Source organism: Pelobates fuscus, chromosome 6 (assembly GCF_036172605.1).
Source record: "Pelobates fuscus isolate aPelFus1 chromosome 6, aPelFus1.pri, whole genome shotgun sequence".
Lineage (NCBI taxonomy): Eukaryota > Metazoa > Chordata > Amphibia > Anura > Pelobatidae > Pelobates > Pelobates fuscus.
This window is the reverse complement of record NC_086322.1, coordinates 194,470,843-194,487,819: the sequence shown is the minus strand read 5'-3', so window position 1 is coordinate 194,487,819 and position 16,977 is coordinate 194,470,843. Positions and strand designations below refer to the sequence as shown.

At 39.5% G+C, this 16,977-nt stretch overlaps 1 protein-coding gene across 2 annotated transcripts in view; it reads left to right on the top strand.

The window, feature by feature from the left end:
• The window catches only part of SMARCAD1 (SWI/SNF-related, matrix-associated actin-dependent regulator of chromatin, subfamily a, containing DEAD/H box 1), a 107,825-nt gene that overhangs the window by 67,812 nt on the left and 23,036 nt on the right, over positions 1 to 16,977 (top strand). For both annotated transcript variants that reach the window (XM_063458621.1, XM_063458623.1), the window contains 5 exons: positions 5,730 to 5,865; positions 6,788 to 6,925; positions 12,169 to 12,264; positions 13,457 to 13,574; positions 13,666 to 13,787. In XM_063458621.1, coding sequence (XP_063314691.1) covers positions 5,730 to 5,865; positions 6,788 to 6,925; positions 12,169 to 12,264; positions 13,457 to 13,574; positions 13,666 to 13,787 — 610 coding nt within the window. The remainder of the gene's footprint in view (positions 1 to 5,729; positions 5,866 to 6,787; positions 6,926 to 12,168; positions 12,265 to 13,456; positions 13,575 to 13,665; positions 13,788 to 16,977) is intronic.

The following is a 16,977-nucleotide window of genomic DNA, read 5'->3' as shown; positions in this document are numbered from 1 at the left end:
AATACAGTGCAAGAGGAGGAGGTGTCATTGCAAAAGGAGAGACTGAATGACCGTTGGTAGAGATGGAGAACCACAAGAGGACAGTGTCACAGAGACTGAGGGATTGAAGAGTTTGGTGAAGGAGGACATGCTCAACAGTGTCAAAGAAGAATTAGTATGGAGTAGTGGCTTGGATTTAGCTGCGATTAGGTCATTTGTAACTTTAATAAGAGCAGTTTAAGTAAAGTGGAGGGGTCAAAAGCCAGATTGAAGAGGATCGAAGAGGGAGTTGGAATTTAGGAAGTGAGTCATACGAGTAAAGACAAGTCTTTTTAGAAGCTTTGAGGAAAAAGGAAGCAAGGATATGGGATGATAGTTGGAAGGGGAAGACGGATCTAGGGATGTTTTTTTTAGGATGGGTATGACAGTAGCATGCTTATGGGTAGCAGGGACAACACCAGATGAAAGAGAGCAGTTTAGGATGCGTGTTAAGGATGGTACAAGACAAGGGGAGAGAGATTTGATGGTGGGAAGGTACTGGATCAAGCAAACAGGTGGTGAGACGAGAGGAGAAGCGCAGCCACTTCCTGTTCTGTAGCTGGGGAGAAGGTAGGGAAGGTATGGTCCAGGTGTGGTTTGAGAGGGAGGAGCACAGAGGGGAAAATTCTTTCCTGGTCAGTCTTGTCAGTAAAATAGCATGCAATGCTATCGGCTGAAAGGTTAATTTCGGGGGGTGGGGGAGGTGGATTGTCTAAGGTATTAAAGAGACGCCTGGGATTGCGTGAACATGAACGAACAAGAGAGGAAATGTAGGATTGTTTAGCAAGGGTGAGGGCTGTGCTGTATGAACACAATATGAATTTATAATAGAGGAAGTCTGACAAGGTGCGGGACTTCCTACAGCAGCGTTCAGCTGAACGGGAGCATCTCTGCAGGTAGCGGGTCGATTTAGTGTTCCAAGATTGGAGGCATGTCTTCTTTGAGGTGCATGTTTGGAGCGGGGCTGCAGCATCCAGAGGTAAGGAAATAGTCAGAGACGGACAGGAGAATGTAGGGATGAATGAGAGTTTGAAATGGAGATCATCTGAGAGATGCTGGAGGTCAAGTGAATTCAGGTCCATTCTGAGTTGAGTGGGCTTAGTGTGAGGCTGTTGGGTGAGGGGTGTCTCAAGAACTAATGATAAGAGGTTGTTTTCTGAGAGAGGAAATGGAGTGTCCCTGGTTGGAGATATTGGCTTAGAGATATTGCATGCATTAGAAAAAATAAGATTGTGGTTATTGCCAGCTACATGTGTGGGAGCATTTACCCACTTTGATAGGCCAAGGGAGGAGGTAATAGAGAGGAGTTTGGAAGCTACTGAGGTCAAGGGTGGTTTAATGGGGATGTTGAAATCCCTAGAGAAGGGATATTACTTGAAAGGAGGTAGGGAAGCCAAGCAGAAAAACGGTCAAGGAACAGACGAGGGGAACCAGGGGGCAACAGATAGCAGCTGATATGGGTTTGTACAGTCAAATTGAGTGAATTTCAAAGGTGGAGAAAGATAGGGAAGGGGGGTGAAAGCAGAAATCCTACGCCACCTTTACAGCTGGCCTTGGGTTGTGGGTAAAGTGAAGACCACTAAAGGATAGTAAGGCAAGGGTCGCAGTATCGGAGGGAGAGCGCCAGGTTTAGTGTAAGTGGGTTTAGGGAGTGTGCGATAGCAATTTTTCCCATTTGTCATATGTGTTTTGTTAGAATTACTTGTCTGCCTATTCTACACTTCTCTGAAATCTGTTGCCATTATATAAATTATTGTAATTGTAACAGTGTCTTTTGCGATGTAAGGTATAAGGTTTCCTATGTTATGTGGACACCTTGTGGTAAATATAACACAGTGCAAGATTTTTTGTGTACAAAATTTTCTCAACTCCATTTAATTGTACTTTAGATTGCATGTTTTTATATATAATATACATGTTTAATTTTAGCGAATAGTTTTACAATTATGAAATTGTAAATTCCTTTGCGAGTTCATAGTTGGAATAATTGAATTTATTTTTTTCCCTCCTCCAAAAGTGGGTGCAGTTTAAGACTATGCTGTGTGTATTTTGTATTACAGTAACATTGAGAAGGTTGTCTGTGTTTACCATTGAGGATATTTATGGTTGCAGATCATTCCTTTCATGATCGGGTCTATTTGGATCCTCCTTATCCAGTTTAACCTATTACATTTTTGATGAAAAAAAAGAGTGGCATGTGTTTGTGAATTCTACATTCTATAATCTAGAAAAGATTGCGTATGACTTGTGGATTTAAACAGTTTAGCTATGTATGCTACAACTATCTAGGTGTATCTGCAGCATTAATTTTACAGAGTGTCACGTCATAATAATCTATCTCCAACTTGGTTGATTTCTCTGTTTTCACGATCTCCTTACCATTTACTATTAAAACCACATTCCTTGGCGTACTGATAGCCTATTAGCGCATTCAAATGTTGATGTTCCAATCAGGTTCAAGCAACCCCCCTTTTTATACCGGCAAGATCTAATGTCCGGTTGCCCTCTGATGAGCTGACGAGCGAAACACACGTCAGGGGCATTTTCGTTCTCACTAGCATTGTACCAACAATTTGCATCCAGCTACAGAGAATTCTTTTTATATACCATTTGGTATTATTACTTTTAATTCGATCACTACGGTCCTTTACTTTACTCCACGGCGGATCACTGTCAGTGCTGCTTAGTTAGATAATCTTCATCTCTGTTTTACCATCATGACTATTAGCTATCTGTGGGGAGGTCGCAAACTTTTTCCAGATAGGATAGGGTGAGCCTTTGTTGGGCATAAGGGGTGCCCTTGAAGGCACAATAGGGAAAGATATTCTCAGACCTGCTATCCCCTCCGTTGTTATCCCTAGTACTTGGATCCCTCCTCCAATATTTATATTTATTTTCAGTTCTGTACCATTTAATTTGCCTGTTATACCTTAGTAATATCATGTCTATATTTATATTTAATTATAGCTGGATAGTTTCATTTACCTCTGCACTCACGCTAATAGAGATTGTAATATTGTTGCATTTTGCAATGTTTAGAAATTCTCCATACTGGAGCTGACGGCACCAATTTGCCTGCTATATTACTGCAGCATTTATTTAACATTCAATTACAGCCAGATAGTTATCTTTTTTCCTGCGCTCATATTTTATAAGCACTCCTCTATTTCAATTCAGACCATAAAGATTTTTTTACCTTATCCTACGGCTGACCGTGACCGATACTAGTGTTGTTCAGTTTTCTCATCCTTGTAACCACACCACTTTATAGACATTACTACATTGTTATATGTTGCAAATTTTGGCAGCACTCCATATTGTAGCTTTCGGGTTTTCTTGTCTGTAAATAGTAGTATTTTTTTTAGTTTCCTAACTAATTTACCAAATTTTCCACTTTTCTAACACATGGTTTTGCATCCTCCAACTCTCTTGGTTTTTGTATATGTATTTATTAAAGTTAAACTGTTACTTCAAGCAGTATAATCACTTTAGCCCTTTGACGTGGTTATGATAGCAGGAGAAAATTTAATTTTTTTCCCCAGTGATTAGTTATGGTTTACTGTGTTACCTGGGTGCCTCTCTCATTTTGGGTGACGCACTTCAGGCTTCTGCAGAGCCCCCTGAGCCAATGAATGGCACACTGTGCAAAACATTTGAAGATAACTGAAATTAATCTGCTTGGAACTCTTGTTTCAACTTGGCTAATGATACCCATATGATGCTGCTAGAGGTGGAGTTATACTCCTGACAGACAAGGGGTTACCCCCATATATGCAGAAATTCAAATCACATGCTAACTCAAGGCACCATGACCACCTCAAATCACTGAAGTGGGCATGGTGCTTAGAGGAATCCTTTAAACCAAGCATGTCAAACTCAAAGGCTAGCACGGGCCAAATAAACAAGGTTTAAGTTTATGTGGGCCGCAAAAAAAACAAAACTTAAATTTTCATAGAAACATAGGTTTATTTTGAAAATGAAACCCCAGCACCCTCCCTACCCCTACTAAACCCCAGCACCCTCCCTACCCCTACTAAACCCCAGCACCCTCCCTACCCCTACTAAACCCCAGCACCCTCCCTACCCCTACTAAACCCCAGCACCCTCCCTACCCCTACTAAACCCCAGCACCCTCCCTACCCCTACTAAACCCCAGCACCCTCCCTACCCCTACTAAACCCCAGCACCCTCCCTACCCCTACTAAACCCCAGCACCCTCCCTACCCCTTCTAAACCCCAGCACCCTCCCTACCCCTTCTAAACCCCCGGAACCCTCCTCCTCTCTACTAAACCCCAGAACCCTCCTCCTCTCTACTAAACCCCAGCACCCTCCTCCTCTCTACTAAACCCCAGCACCCTCCTCCTCTCTACTAAACCCCAGCACCCTCCTCCTCTCTACTAAACCCCAGCACCCTCCTCCTCTCTACTAAACCCCAGCACCCTCCTCCTCTCTACTAAACCCCAGCACCCTCCTCCTCTCTACTAAACCCCAGCACCCTCCTCCTCTCTACTAAACCCCAGCACCCTCCTCCTCTCTACTAAAACCCAGCACCCTCCTCCTCTCTACTAAACCCCAGCACCCTCCTCCTCTCTACTAAAACCCAGCACCCTCCTCCTCTCTACTAAACCCTCCACTGTCCAGCCGTTGCAACACTGACTGACATACAGTCACTGACCGAGACACTCACTGAGTGGCACAAACATTTATACATTCTTGCACACACTCACAAATCATTTTATTTATTGCTGATTGCTCCCTACCTTTGGAAACTGGTGTGGGGCCTCTCCCCGGGGGTCCAGTAGGGATCTTCTCTCTGGAGGTCTCCCTGACTGCTCCCTCACGCGCGCAGTTTAGTGATGCCAGGCTGGCATTACGTCATATTCCAGCACCCAGCATCACCACAGAGGGCGCGAGTGAGGAGCAGGAAGAACAGACTGCGCTCCCTCACTGCCACCAGCTTCATGCTTCCTCTCCCCCCAGCCTGGTAAATGTCAGCAGAGTAGGCACCTACAGTGTGGGGAGAGCAGGTGCCTACTCTGCCTTAACAGTAATCACCGCTCTAGGCATGCCCATAGGTGGCCAGCTGTCCACTACTTGGGCCCTCTGTTACACTACATCTACTCGAGGCGCCCCCCCACCTCCTGGCCCAGCATTAGCCCTCCCCCCCACCAATTCGTAATTAATATTTTTTCTGGGTGGTAAAGATATTCATTGTGGGCCGCAAGTTTGACATGCTTGTTAAGATTTGAGTTCTTGCTTGCTTGAACCTCCTAGCTTTCAAGCACCCTGTAGATCATGTTACTGGTCCTTCTTGTTTAGCTCAGTGGAGCTAAACTCAAGATACAACAATTGTCCAGAGCACCTGCTTTGCAAAGACTTCCCAATAAGCTGCATTGGGAAGTCTGTGATTGGACCGCAACAGAAAGTCTGACCTAGGGAAGGAACAAGTGAAGGCTTACAAAGGCTTCAGAGAAGAGATCTGCAGCTTTTGCAAGCTGTTTTTAGATGACCCCAATTAAAAAATACATAATTATATGCATGTTTTCATTGGCATGTATCTATTAAACAGTGATGCTTTCAAAAAGGTTGTTTTTTTTGGGGGGGGGGGAGGGGGTCAGGGCGCAGGGGGCAGTGGCTTTGTACCTTGGGAAATGTAGCACTCAATTACATACATAAATGTTTTAATAGTTAATGTTTCTTTAAATGGCAGATACAATTGTGTAATTAGTAGTTCCGAAGATCGTAGTTTGTTCCGACGTTTGAAGGTCAATTTTGCTGTATTCGACGAAGGGCACATGCTTAAGAACATGAGTTCCATAAGGTATCAGCACCTGATGACTTTAAATGTAAGTCCTCCATCCATTAAAAATACTTGTCATTATTTATGTTTGTTTTAGTGCTTTTTAAGGAGTGTGCCTCTCTCTCTCTCTCTCTCTCTCAATATCATTTGTGTGTGTATATATTTCAGGTGTTTTTGTTCAGTAAAGATGGAGAAAATGCAATACAATTAGATATAGTTTAAATATAAAGCATTTGACCGTAAGACAGGAATCCGCTAGTATGGCTGCTGACTATAATCGCCGACTGCCTGGTCGGTGCCAGTATTTAAAAAAAAAAACAAAAAAAAAACAGTAGTGCAAATACTGATGTTTTTTCCTGGCTACAGTGTAGAATCGCTGTATTCGCTCTCTGAACAGCCCTGCCTTATTCAGACTGAACACAGTAATCTTCTGCAACTATAATTTGTAAAGAACAGTTGGAGAGAAAACTGGGAATAGAATGGCCACCTTGAATTATACATGTCAGGTACTGACACACACACAGTATACACAATGCTACATATGCACAGAATATTTTGTAAAACACTGTCGTGGTGGCATCCCTGGTTCAGCAGTCTCACATGCCATTCAAATAGCTGCAGTGAATTTTATCCAACTGTGCAGTTGCAAGCAAATTTATACACTGAGCTAGAAAACCACAGTGCACCATATACTGTCCAAGAGGCAGACGTTATGGTTTAGGGATATCCCTTAAAGTTGGTATGCACTTTTTTTTGTGGAGCTGTAAATGAAAGACAGATCTTTAACAAAGACCATTACTTGCAATTTGTACTGTAGCAAAAGGTGCTTTGTGCAAGTGAAAACTTTCTGGACTACGCTCACAAATAGTGCTTACTTTGACTTTGCATATAAATTTGCAGTCTTATATTTTTTTTAAGCTGGTGAGGGGTTTAATCTATTTGCTTATAAATGTGTCTTTACTTCACAGGCTAAGAATCGTTTACTATTGACAGGGACTCCCTTACAGAATAATTTGTTGGAGCTGATGTCTCTCCTGAATTTCGTCATGCCACATATGTTCAGCAGCAGCACCAGTGAACTCAAGAGGATGTTCACTTCCAAAAAAGTAAACTTTATTTTAAATAATTATACCTTCAAAGCAAGAGGTTTAGATGTCATAATTGCATATTAGAGCGTTATGATGGTATCCAGTTAATAGCAATCTGTCAACCAAAGGCAAATACACATGCCATACAAAAAGGATTTGTATAATGTAATATCAAAATAGCAAGCAAATATATAGGTCAAATCTTTTTTTCAAAGGGCATTTGAGCTACATTTCCATATTGTTTATGACTTATGTATAGGAATTACTTCACTGTAGATGGATTTAGATAGATTAGGGCACTGGGCACTCAAATATAAGATTACGTTTAATGTAGATAAAGGCAAAGTTATGCACTTCGAGGTAAAGAATGCACAAGCAACTTACATCCTAAATGGTAGTGAATTTGGGATAACAACACTTGAGAAGGATTTGGGGATTGTTATAGACCACAAACTAGTTAGCAATGTTAATCAGCAGTTGCTAAGGCCAGTAAGGTTGTCATGCATTCATTCTCGGGATGAAAATATACTTTTACCTCTTTATAAATCCATGGTCATTTTTCGGCACCTATTTTAAAGAAGGATATGGCGCTGGAAAAAGTGCATACCCAGGCTAATAAATAATTTTAGTTATGAAGAAAGATTAACAAATTGAAATCTTTTTAGTTGATTCTCAGAGGGTATATAATAGCAATACACAAATATATTCAGGGCCAATACAAGCCATTATCTGGAAATCAATTCATAAACAGTACTATACATAGGATAGGAGGTCACACATTTGGACTGGAAGAAAGGAGATTTAATCTAAGGCAAAGGAAAGCGTGTTTACAGTTAGAACAATAAGAATGTTCTCTGCCTAAAGAGGTGGTTTTATCAGAGTTTAAACAGCAACTAGATTAATCTTTGCAAATACATAATATTCAGGGATGTTGTTTTAAATATGTGGGCAAGCCGCTTCTTGATCCAAACATAAGCTACTGCATACCTTCTATCTTTATCTCCTGAGTGGGGGTTAACCCCTAGTGAAATTGATTAATAATGCACATAAGTATGAGCGGAACAGGAGAGGAAGGATATTAGTAGAGTATCCTATGGAGTGGAATACTCTACTAGTTGCAGGAAACAAGGGTACAGTGGAGAACTTAACGTGCAACCGATGATAAATTTCTAATATGTAAAAACTGGTGAAAGTCAACACCCCAAAACCCTAGTGTGTAAAACAAAAAGTATATAAATCAAATAGAATAAAATCAACACTTGTCTGAGACTTGCATAAAGTACCCCACAAACGTGAGGGAACTATTGTCCAACCTGTGCGTGGTAGCTGTAGTTTTAAGAAAATTAGTCGGGTACAGAGTGTCCAGTAGTATCTGGGTGTCCCAGCCAGGTATTTACCAACACTTGTCTTGCATATGTCGCAATCTGATACAAACATTTGCAGTGGGAATCATTTGTCTAAATTGTGCGTGGATGCTATAGTTAAAGGCAAAAAGTCTGGTAAAGAAAGCCCACTTGTATCTGGGGGCCGCAGCAAAGGTGTTTCCAACACTTCTCTGGGATTAGCACCACGTTGAAACAAAATTAACTTCTCTAACGCAGCGGTTAAAATTGCTAAACCCTCCCTCGGTCACTCCCCATTGGTCTGTTGCCTTTTTGAATAGACCAATGAAAGCTACCCTTTACCTTTTTAAACTGGACTAAAACAGGGGTCCGGTTCCCCTCTGATGAGCCAGAGTGGCGAAACGTGCGTCAGGGGCACTGACTAGCGCTATCCACAGCCACTATACCAGCAGTCTTTACACTGTACCAGCAGTCTTTCTACTAACACCTACGTACCTATCATGAGCGCTTTAATTAACTAGTGAGTCAGGGTCCCTATTCTAGCTATACTTCATATGATGTTGGAGGGAGGTTTCATCCTATTGCAGTGGGAATATTAGGCATTACTTTTAAGGGGTGCCCTTGAAGTCACAGATTGTTACTTGTTAGGGCACCTTATCTCTTAGGGTTTTTCCCTTCCTCTGCAGAGATTCAAGGTATTTCTTAAGCTTCATACAGCATTATGGGTGACTATTTTTTACCATATCACCACCTATTAAGCCACAATCGAAACCTTCTCTCTCCCTCTCCTTGCAGAGATTCCTTGGATTCTGGATAGGGATCTCTCATTGACTCTAGCTCACGTTACGGAGACTTAATTCTTGTATTATTAATTAGTAGGAATTCATTGTCTTCAGCTACAAGCTATTACGCACAGTTTAGACAATAAACCCCACTATGCATTTTGTTTCAATTTGCCGCAAAACCCAGACAAGTGTTGGAAACACCTTGCTACGACTCTCAGATACAAGTGGGCACTCTTTACCCATAGCTACCACGCACAGTTTAGATAACAATCCCCACTACACATTTTTGTATCAAATTGCGACATATCCCAGACCAGTGTTGGTTAATACCTGGCTGGGACTCCCTGATACTACTGGGCACTTGGTACCCAACTTATTGTCTTAAAACTACAGCTACCACGCACAGTTTAGACAAGTCCCCTCAGGTATGTGGGGTATTTTATGCAAGTCTCAGAAAAGTGTTGATTTTATTCTATTTGATTTATTAATTAGTGGGCATTTATTGTCTTCAGCTACAAGCTATCACGCACAGTTTAGACAATAATCCCCCACTATTAATTTTGTTTCAACTTGCTGCTAATCCCAGAGAAGTGTTGGAAACCCCTTGCTGCGGCCCCCAGATACAAGTGGGCTTTCTTTACCAGACTTTTTGCCTTTAGCTATAGCATCCACGCACAGTTTAGACAATAAACCCCACTGCAAATGTTTGTATCAAATTGCGGCATATCCAAGACAAGTGTTGGTAAATACCTGGCTGGGACACCCAGATACTACTGGACACTTTGTACCCGACTAATTATCTTAAAACTACAGCTGCCACGCACAGGTTAGACAATAGTCCCCTCACGTTTGTGGGGTACTTTATGCAAGTCTCAGACAAGTGTTGATTTTATTCTATTTGATTTATATACTTTTTGTTTTACACACTAGTGTTTTTGGGTGTTGACTCTTTACCAGTTTTTACATATTAGAATTTTTTTATTAAAAGTTTTAATATTTACACATTAAGGTTGCACGTTAAGTTCTCCACTGTACCCTTACTGTTTCCTGCAACTAGTAGGGTATTTCACTCCATAGGATACTCTACCAATATCCTTTCTCTCCTGTTCCTCTCACACTTTTAAGCTTCGTGATCCAATGAGTGGTCTGACTCTCATTCTGTGGTTGAAAAATATTTGTTGCATAATTGAACAGAGCTTCAAACTGAGGTTTTTTTTTTTTTGCCTTCTTTTGGATGAAAAGCAAAAACAGATGAGTCTGGACTTGGACACATGTCTTTTTTTCAGCTTGTATTACTATGTAAATAGGAATTGTAGTTTAACACTTTCAGATCTACCTACTAGGCATTCCAGAAATAGATCTATGTACACATAGCCAGCAGATAATACTCAGTGTTCTTGAACAGCAGCTCCAAAAAGGCTTTATCAGACTAAAGCTGCATTCTTTCAAATGAATGCTCCCTTACATGTATATAGCATTCTACTAGTAGATCTGTTTGGAGACAATACATGTAAAAGAAAAAAACAGGCAATTCTTAATGCATTTTTTTCCCCCAGTAAAACATGACTTTTGTAGAAATATGGCTGCCGTAATGATTTGATTGACTCTCATGCCTTGCAGACTCTCTCGGCTGGCCCTACCTCCATCAATCTTGACGATCTCAGCCGATTCAATGCTTTCACATAGGATAGCATTGGGAGACTATTGCGCATGCGCATGAAAATGCAACGCTGCCCCAATCAACATCTCCTTGTAGGGACGCATCGAATCAATGCCTATCTATAGATGCATAGCATGGAGAAGCTGCTGACCCAGGAAGCACCTGTAGAGACTACCTAAGTGACTGTCACTAGAGATGTTACTAGGCAGCAATGTAAACTTTGCCTTTTTGTCTGAAAATGCAGTGTTTACATTGTAAAGCATGCAGGGCTAAGCTATAGACTTCAGAACAGCTACATTAAGCTGTAGTGGTTCTTGTGACTAGTGTCCCTTTAAGAAATGTATTTTTGAGGTTGAAAAACCGGGCTCCTAACTTTTTTTTTTTTTTTTTTTTAACCTGGCTCCTAGATTCAAAGCAAATTTGTCAAGCCCTGGTCTAAACAATAAAAAATTATCCAGTATGGCAACGGTTCCACAGAGTTGTTAGTGCCATGTCTTGTCAAAAGAAGGCTGTGTTTGCCTTTAAAAGTACTTAATATATATAATAAATCTGTAGGTTTTTTTATTAATGCTATTTAAAAAAAAAATTTAGTAAAATTTTTTTTTTAGAAATTTTCAAAATTAATGTATTTAACTTAGGAAATTAAGAAGTGAGAAATATGCAAAAAAACCATAATATTCTTTTTAATATTTTGACTAACTCACTAGTAAAACATTTTTCTGTAGTAAAGTGTAAAAGATTGGAAAAAAAAAAATGTGACGGCTTTTTAGAACTGTTCCATCTCCTGAATGGGTTATTCAAGCTCCTTCTTTAATGTTCTTGAGAGCAGACTTCCCATGCTTTTGTGAATTCCTGAACCATCTTAGTATTTATGAATAGTACAGTATCAGCAAAGTGTGTGTACTAAAAAAAAACCTTTCACTTTCATTTTAATGGTTTACTTTTTTGTGGCTTAGTCAAAATATGTTGGATTAATATAATATGCCTATGGTGATCAAACGTGTTTTTTTTTTTTATTTCTCTTTTAGAGTGGCAATTACAAAATGTTACCATAAAATGTTATATTAAATTAACATGATCTCATAAGCATCTTTAAGGCCTACATTTGCGTATTCGAATGTCTGCAGCCAATGTGTAAATACATTGATTTAATTTTGCTTTATTAATTAAGTATATATCAGCTAGTTACACCCGGCAGTTGATCCCTCTTATTTCACATTTTATATGATTGCTTACGTCACAAGTATTTTTAACCCCTTAAGGACACAACTTCTGGAATAAAAGGGAATCATGACATGTCACACATGGCATGTGTCCTTAAGCGGTTAAAAGAGAAATAAATGGCTGTGAATTAAATTGTAATTTACCAAGTGACCAGAAGGTGGCAGTACAACAGTGTTTTGTTTTTTAGATCTTACCTTTACATGATTATTTGAGGCTATGTAATAAGTACTTTTATTCTTCTGTTTTTAGAAATCCACAGATGAACAAACCACTTTTGAAAGGGAGAGAATAGCTCATGCCAAACTGATTATGAAGCCATTTATACTTAGAAGAGTCAAAAGTGAGGTAATAAATCAATGAGTATACATAATTATATAAAACCTTTTTCTTTAGGGTAACTTCTGCTAATTATTCTACTAAAGGATTGTAGAACATGTTTTGTGTAATGTTGTGATAACTCCAACTGATGGCATAGAGGTAAAAGTTTCTGAGTTTCTCTTATCCATTTTTTCCCTGCTGATTCACTGTGAAAAACACTTAAATAACTCCTCATCCAATTCCCTCTGGAACCCATTACCATGTTATCTCCTCACCATGGTTAAACACTCTCTCAAAGCAAATCTAATCCTGCTAATTTCACCAGCCATATTACATAACCTTTGTTTCAAGCTGACCTGTCATTGGCCTGCATTGGGTAACATATATACTTTGAATGGAAGCTGGTGAGGCATTTCTGCCATATTAGCAGTCTCTAGTAGTTTTAAACACACTTACATTAACCCCTTAAGGACCATTGACAAACTATTTGGCATAACAAAGCATTTAATTATTCTAGATCGAAAATGAATGTCTCAGTTACTTAACAAATGCAAGGTTGTGTAGAAATCAGGACATTTCATAATATAATTGGGTCTTAAGGAAGCATATTGTGATCCACAAGTGAAAGATTTTTCTCACTGGTACTCTAGAAACAATTCCTTTTGTGTTTTCTTACTTTTTAGGTTGGAGCTTAGAGGTTTTTTTCCAACATCCATGACCACTTCTGCTTTGAGAAGTGGTAATAGAGCAAAGAATCTGCCTGTGCAGCATTTCAACTTGTGTAATCTGCACTTAATTGTGGGGGGGCTACTTACATCCCCCCGGCACACATGACTTAGGCAGTCTAGAACTCTGTTCGTATGTTAAGTGTGTGCAAAAATGTAATCATTTTGGGGCGTTCCTGCAAGAGGAAGCTTGAATGTACCCTCCCTTTCATTCCTACATTCAGATTTATTCTGGTTTTTGTTTTTGTTTTTTTGAATAGTGTCCTTCTTCTGTCAACTCCCCTCTCTCCATCTAGATAAGTCCAATCAAATGTTTTGCATGAAAGGCAGGTACTGGAGTTTTGTACTGCATTGAATTCCTTTTAACATTTATTAAAACATTAATCAAATTATGATTAGAAATTTAACAATATCATGGTGGAGTAACCTTTTCAATACAAATTCTGGGGAATATTGAATGCAGTTAGCTCATGTTATGTTATTTTTAATTCCAGGTCCTTCAACTACTCCCTCCAAAGAAAGAGCACATACAATTTTGTTCATTGTCCAGTAAACAGGTACAGCTGTACAATGACTTAATGAATAAATTAAAGCGTTCAACACAGGGAACAGGTAGGTAATATTGAAGAAAATGTATGTATTTGTGAGTACATTTTAAATTTGCATATTGCATACATAAGCTTTGCTTTTGCTTTTCCCGCAGAGAAAAGTTCTGAATTATGCAATGTAATGATGCACTTAAGAAAAATGGCCAACCACCCATTACTACACAGACAATATTACACAGCAGAGAAACTGAGGGAAATGTCCAAGCTTATGCTTAAGGTAAAGTCTTACAGTTGATGGTAACAGGCCGAAAGCTACAAATCGGATTTGGGGAGAGGGTGGGGAAGAGTTTGTGTGTCTCTCTGGTTTGCCATTTGGAACTTACTAATATTAGGCATTTGTTCAGACTTCATGTTTGTGTTTTAATTTTATATGAAAATATCTAGACAATTTAACTTTTTTTTTTTTTTTTTTTTTTTTTAAATACAGTGGCAGAAGACACTAAAAGCTGGAGTTAAACCCCAGTATTTTGAAATGCAATGTTAATAAAACAATTTAAATAAATTATATATATATATATATATATATATATATATATATATATATATATATATATATACACACCGTATATACTCGAGTATAAGCAGAGTTTTTCAGCACATTTTTTGTGCTGAAAAACCCCAACTCGGCTTATACTTGAGTCAATAGTCTGTATTATGGCAATTTACATTGCCATAATACAGACATGGGCTGTGGGGGCTGTCAGAGCTGTAACTTACCTCTCCTGCAGCTCCTGTCAGCTTCCTCCTCCTCCGCGCCGTCCGTTCAGCACCTCGGTCAGCTCCCAGTGTAAGTCTCGCGAGACTTACAGTGTGAGCTGACAGAAGAGCTGAATGGACAGCGCGGAGGAGGAGGGAGCTGACAGGAGCTGCAGGAGAGGTAAGTTACAGCTCTGACAGACCCCCTCCCCCCCACTGAACTACCAATGCCACTGGACCACCAGGGAAGGAGAGCCCACCTCCCTGCCATATATCAAGCAGGGAGGGGGGACGCAAAAAAATATATAGTAATAATAAAATAAATCAATAATTAAATAATAATAAAAAAATTATAATAATTAAACTAAATAAAAAATAATAATAATAAAAAAAAATTAAAATAAAAAAATGAAAAAAAAATTGCCCAACCCCCACCAGGGCTCTGCAACACACATACACTGCACTCATACACCTGCACACACACACGCTGCACACACACACACACACACACACATACACATACACACACGCTGCACACATACACATACACACACACGCTGCACACATACACATACACACACACGCTGCACACATACACATACACACACACGCTGCACACATACACATGCACACATACACATACACACACACGCTGCACACATACACATACACACACACGCTGCACACATACACATGCACACATACACATACACACACACGCTGCACACATACACATACACACACACGCTGCACACATACACATACACACACACGCTGCACACATACACATACACACACACGCTGCACACATACACATACACACACACGCTGCACACATACACACACTGTAAATAAATATTCAATCAATGTATTTTTTTTAGGATCTAATTTTATTTAGAAATTTAACAGTAGCTGCTGCATTTCCCACCCTAGTCTTATACTCGAGTCAATACGTTTTCCCAGTTTTTTGGGGTAAAATTAGGGGCCTCGGCTTATATTCGGGTCGGCTTATACTCGAGTATATACGGTATATATATACACAAATATATACACAACACTTTTTGTTAGTGTCCTACTGCAAAATACAAATACCTTAGGATTTTCAGCTTCCTGTAGTGTGCTCAGTCAGCCAGTCTTTGTGTTCAGTTGCAAGAGTTTGTGGACTCATAAATTCATTCTGTTCACCAAATGAGTGGAACCTCTGCCTAAACTAGTAGTAATTGCTCTGCAGCAACTTTCCTCTTACAGATAGGTCTGTTTGCAGTTTTGTGAATGGAGCTGTAGATATAAGTAAGCGTGCACTCAGATCTTCACAGTAAGCTGCTAGGAGAGGTGGAGACCTCTATAATATTCACCTGTAGAGTACATACCATTCAAGTCCTTGAACAGGAAGAGAGAATACATTAGTTTCCACATTGGGCTTTCCTCAGTGAATGAATCCCTTTGTACCATATCGTGTGGAAGGAACATCGTTTATGTTGCTTAGAGTTTCAAACTTTATGCCCTTCGTACTGGAATAAAGTGATATGTGTATGAAATAGTTTACTCTGGTAAGGTATATTCCGTTTGTTTTTAATGTTCCATTCAGTTTATCCCTAATATTTAACTTCTATTTTTTTCACAACAAATTGGTATATGTTTAGTGTTGTTTTAGATATAAATAATTTTACTAACCTTTACATTGTCCATTTCATGGTCTCTTTCAATCCTTTAATGATCTAATGGGATATCTTGCGTGAATGTAGGGATTGGTCCATTCCTTGTAGAAGTAGAATTCTTTTATTTTCCAATTATGCTGAGGTCAGTGTAATGAGTGCCCGTCATGCCAGTTACAACTAACGTATTTCTAAATTATGTCTATACATCTGCTGGCAGATTTGCTAACAAATGTATCGATTGATAGAGAAAAAAAAACTATTTAAAATTGTTTTTTCCTTCACCTGCCAATCAATTCTTCAGTATTGACTGAGAAGGGAGAACAGAAGAGACCTTACACAGGCGGTCCTTCTACTCTATACATAGCTACGACAGTGTAGGCACTTTGGTTGCTGTGGTAACTCCCTAGCTGAAATAATCCTGACTAGGAAGTATAGGAACAGAGTGTCTCTGTCACGTTAGACGACGGCATGGTGGCAATGAAGCCAGCCTGGTTTGTCCTGCATGGAGAAGCGTTCCCAACTGGGTCACATCAAAGAAGACTGGGGGTTCGGTTAGAGGTGTCTATTGAAGGTGTAATACCCACCTTTTGTGAGGACATAGCATTGCAGGAGCAGAGGGTGAAGTGAATCTTGTCAGGTTCCCTTAAAGGGTTTGTAAGCTTTAGTAATGTTTATTGGAGAAACTAGCAAGGCACACAGTGTATTTTAACTAGATTTTTGTGCTACAAACATTAATAAAGAAATGTTCCATTGCTGAAATTTTTGTGTTGTGTATACACCAACAATGTATGAATAAAGATGACTATATATATTCCTTGAGTACCTTTAGCACTCACATAACTTATTCTTATAAAATATATAAATATTCTTTGATTGGGATTAATGTGGTTGTCCCGTGGGTGTTTGATCACTATGCTTTCATAGGGAGGTTATCCACTGAAAAGCTGTTGCTAAGGTACTGCTAATGAAGACCAAATATATAATTACTGTACATTATTTATATCACATACTGGGTTTCATTTGGGAGGAGACACTTTATGAGAAACATTAACT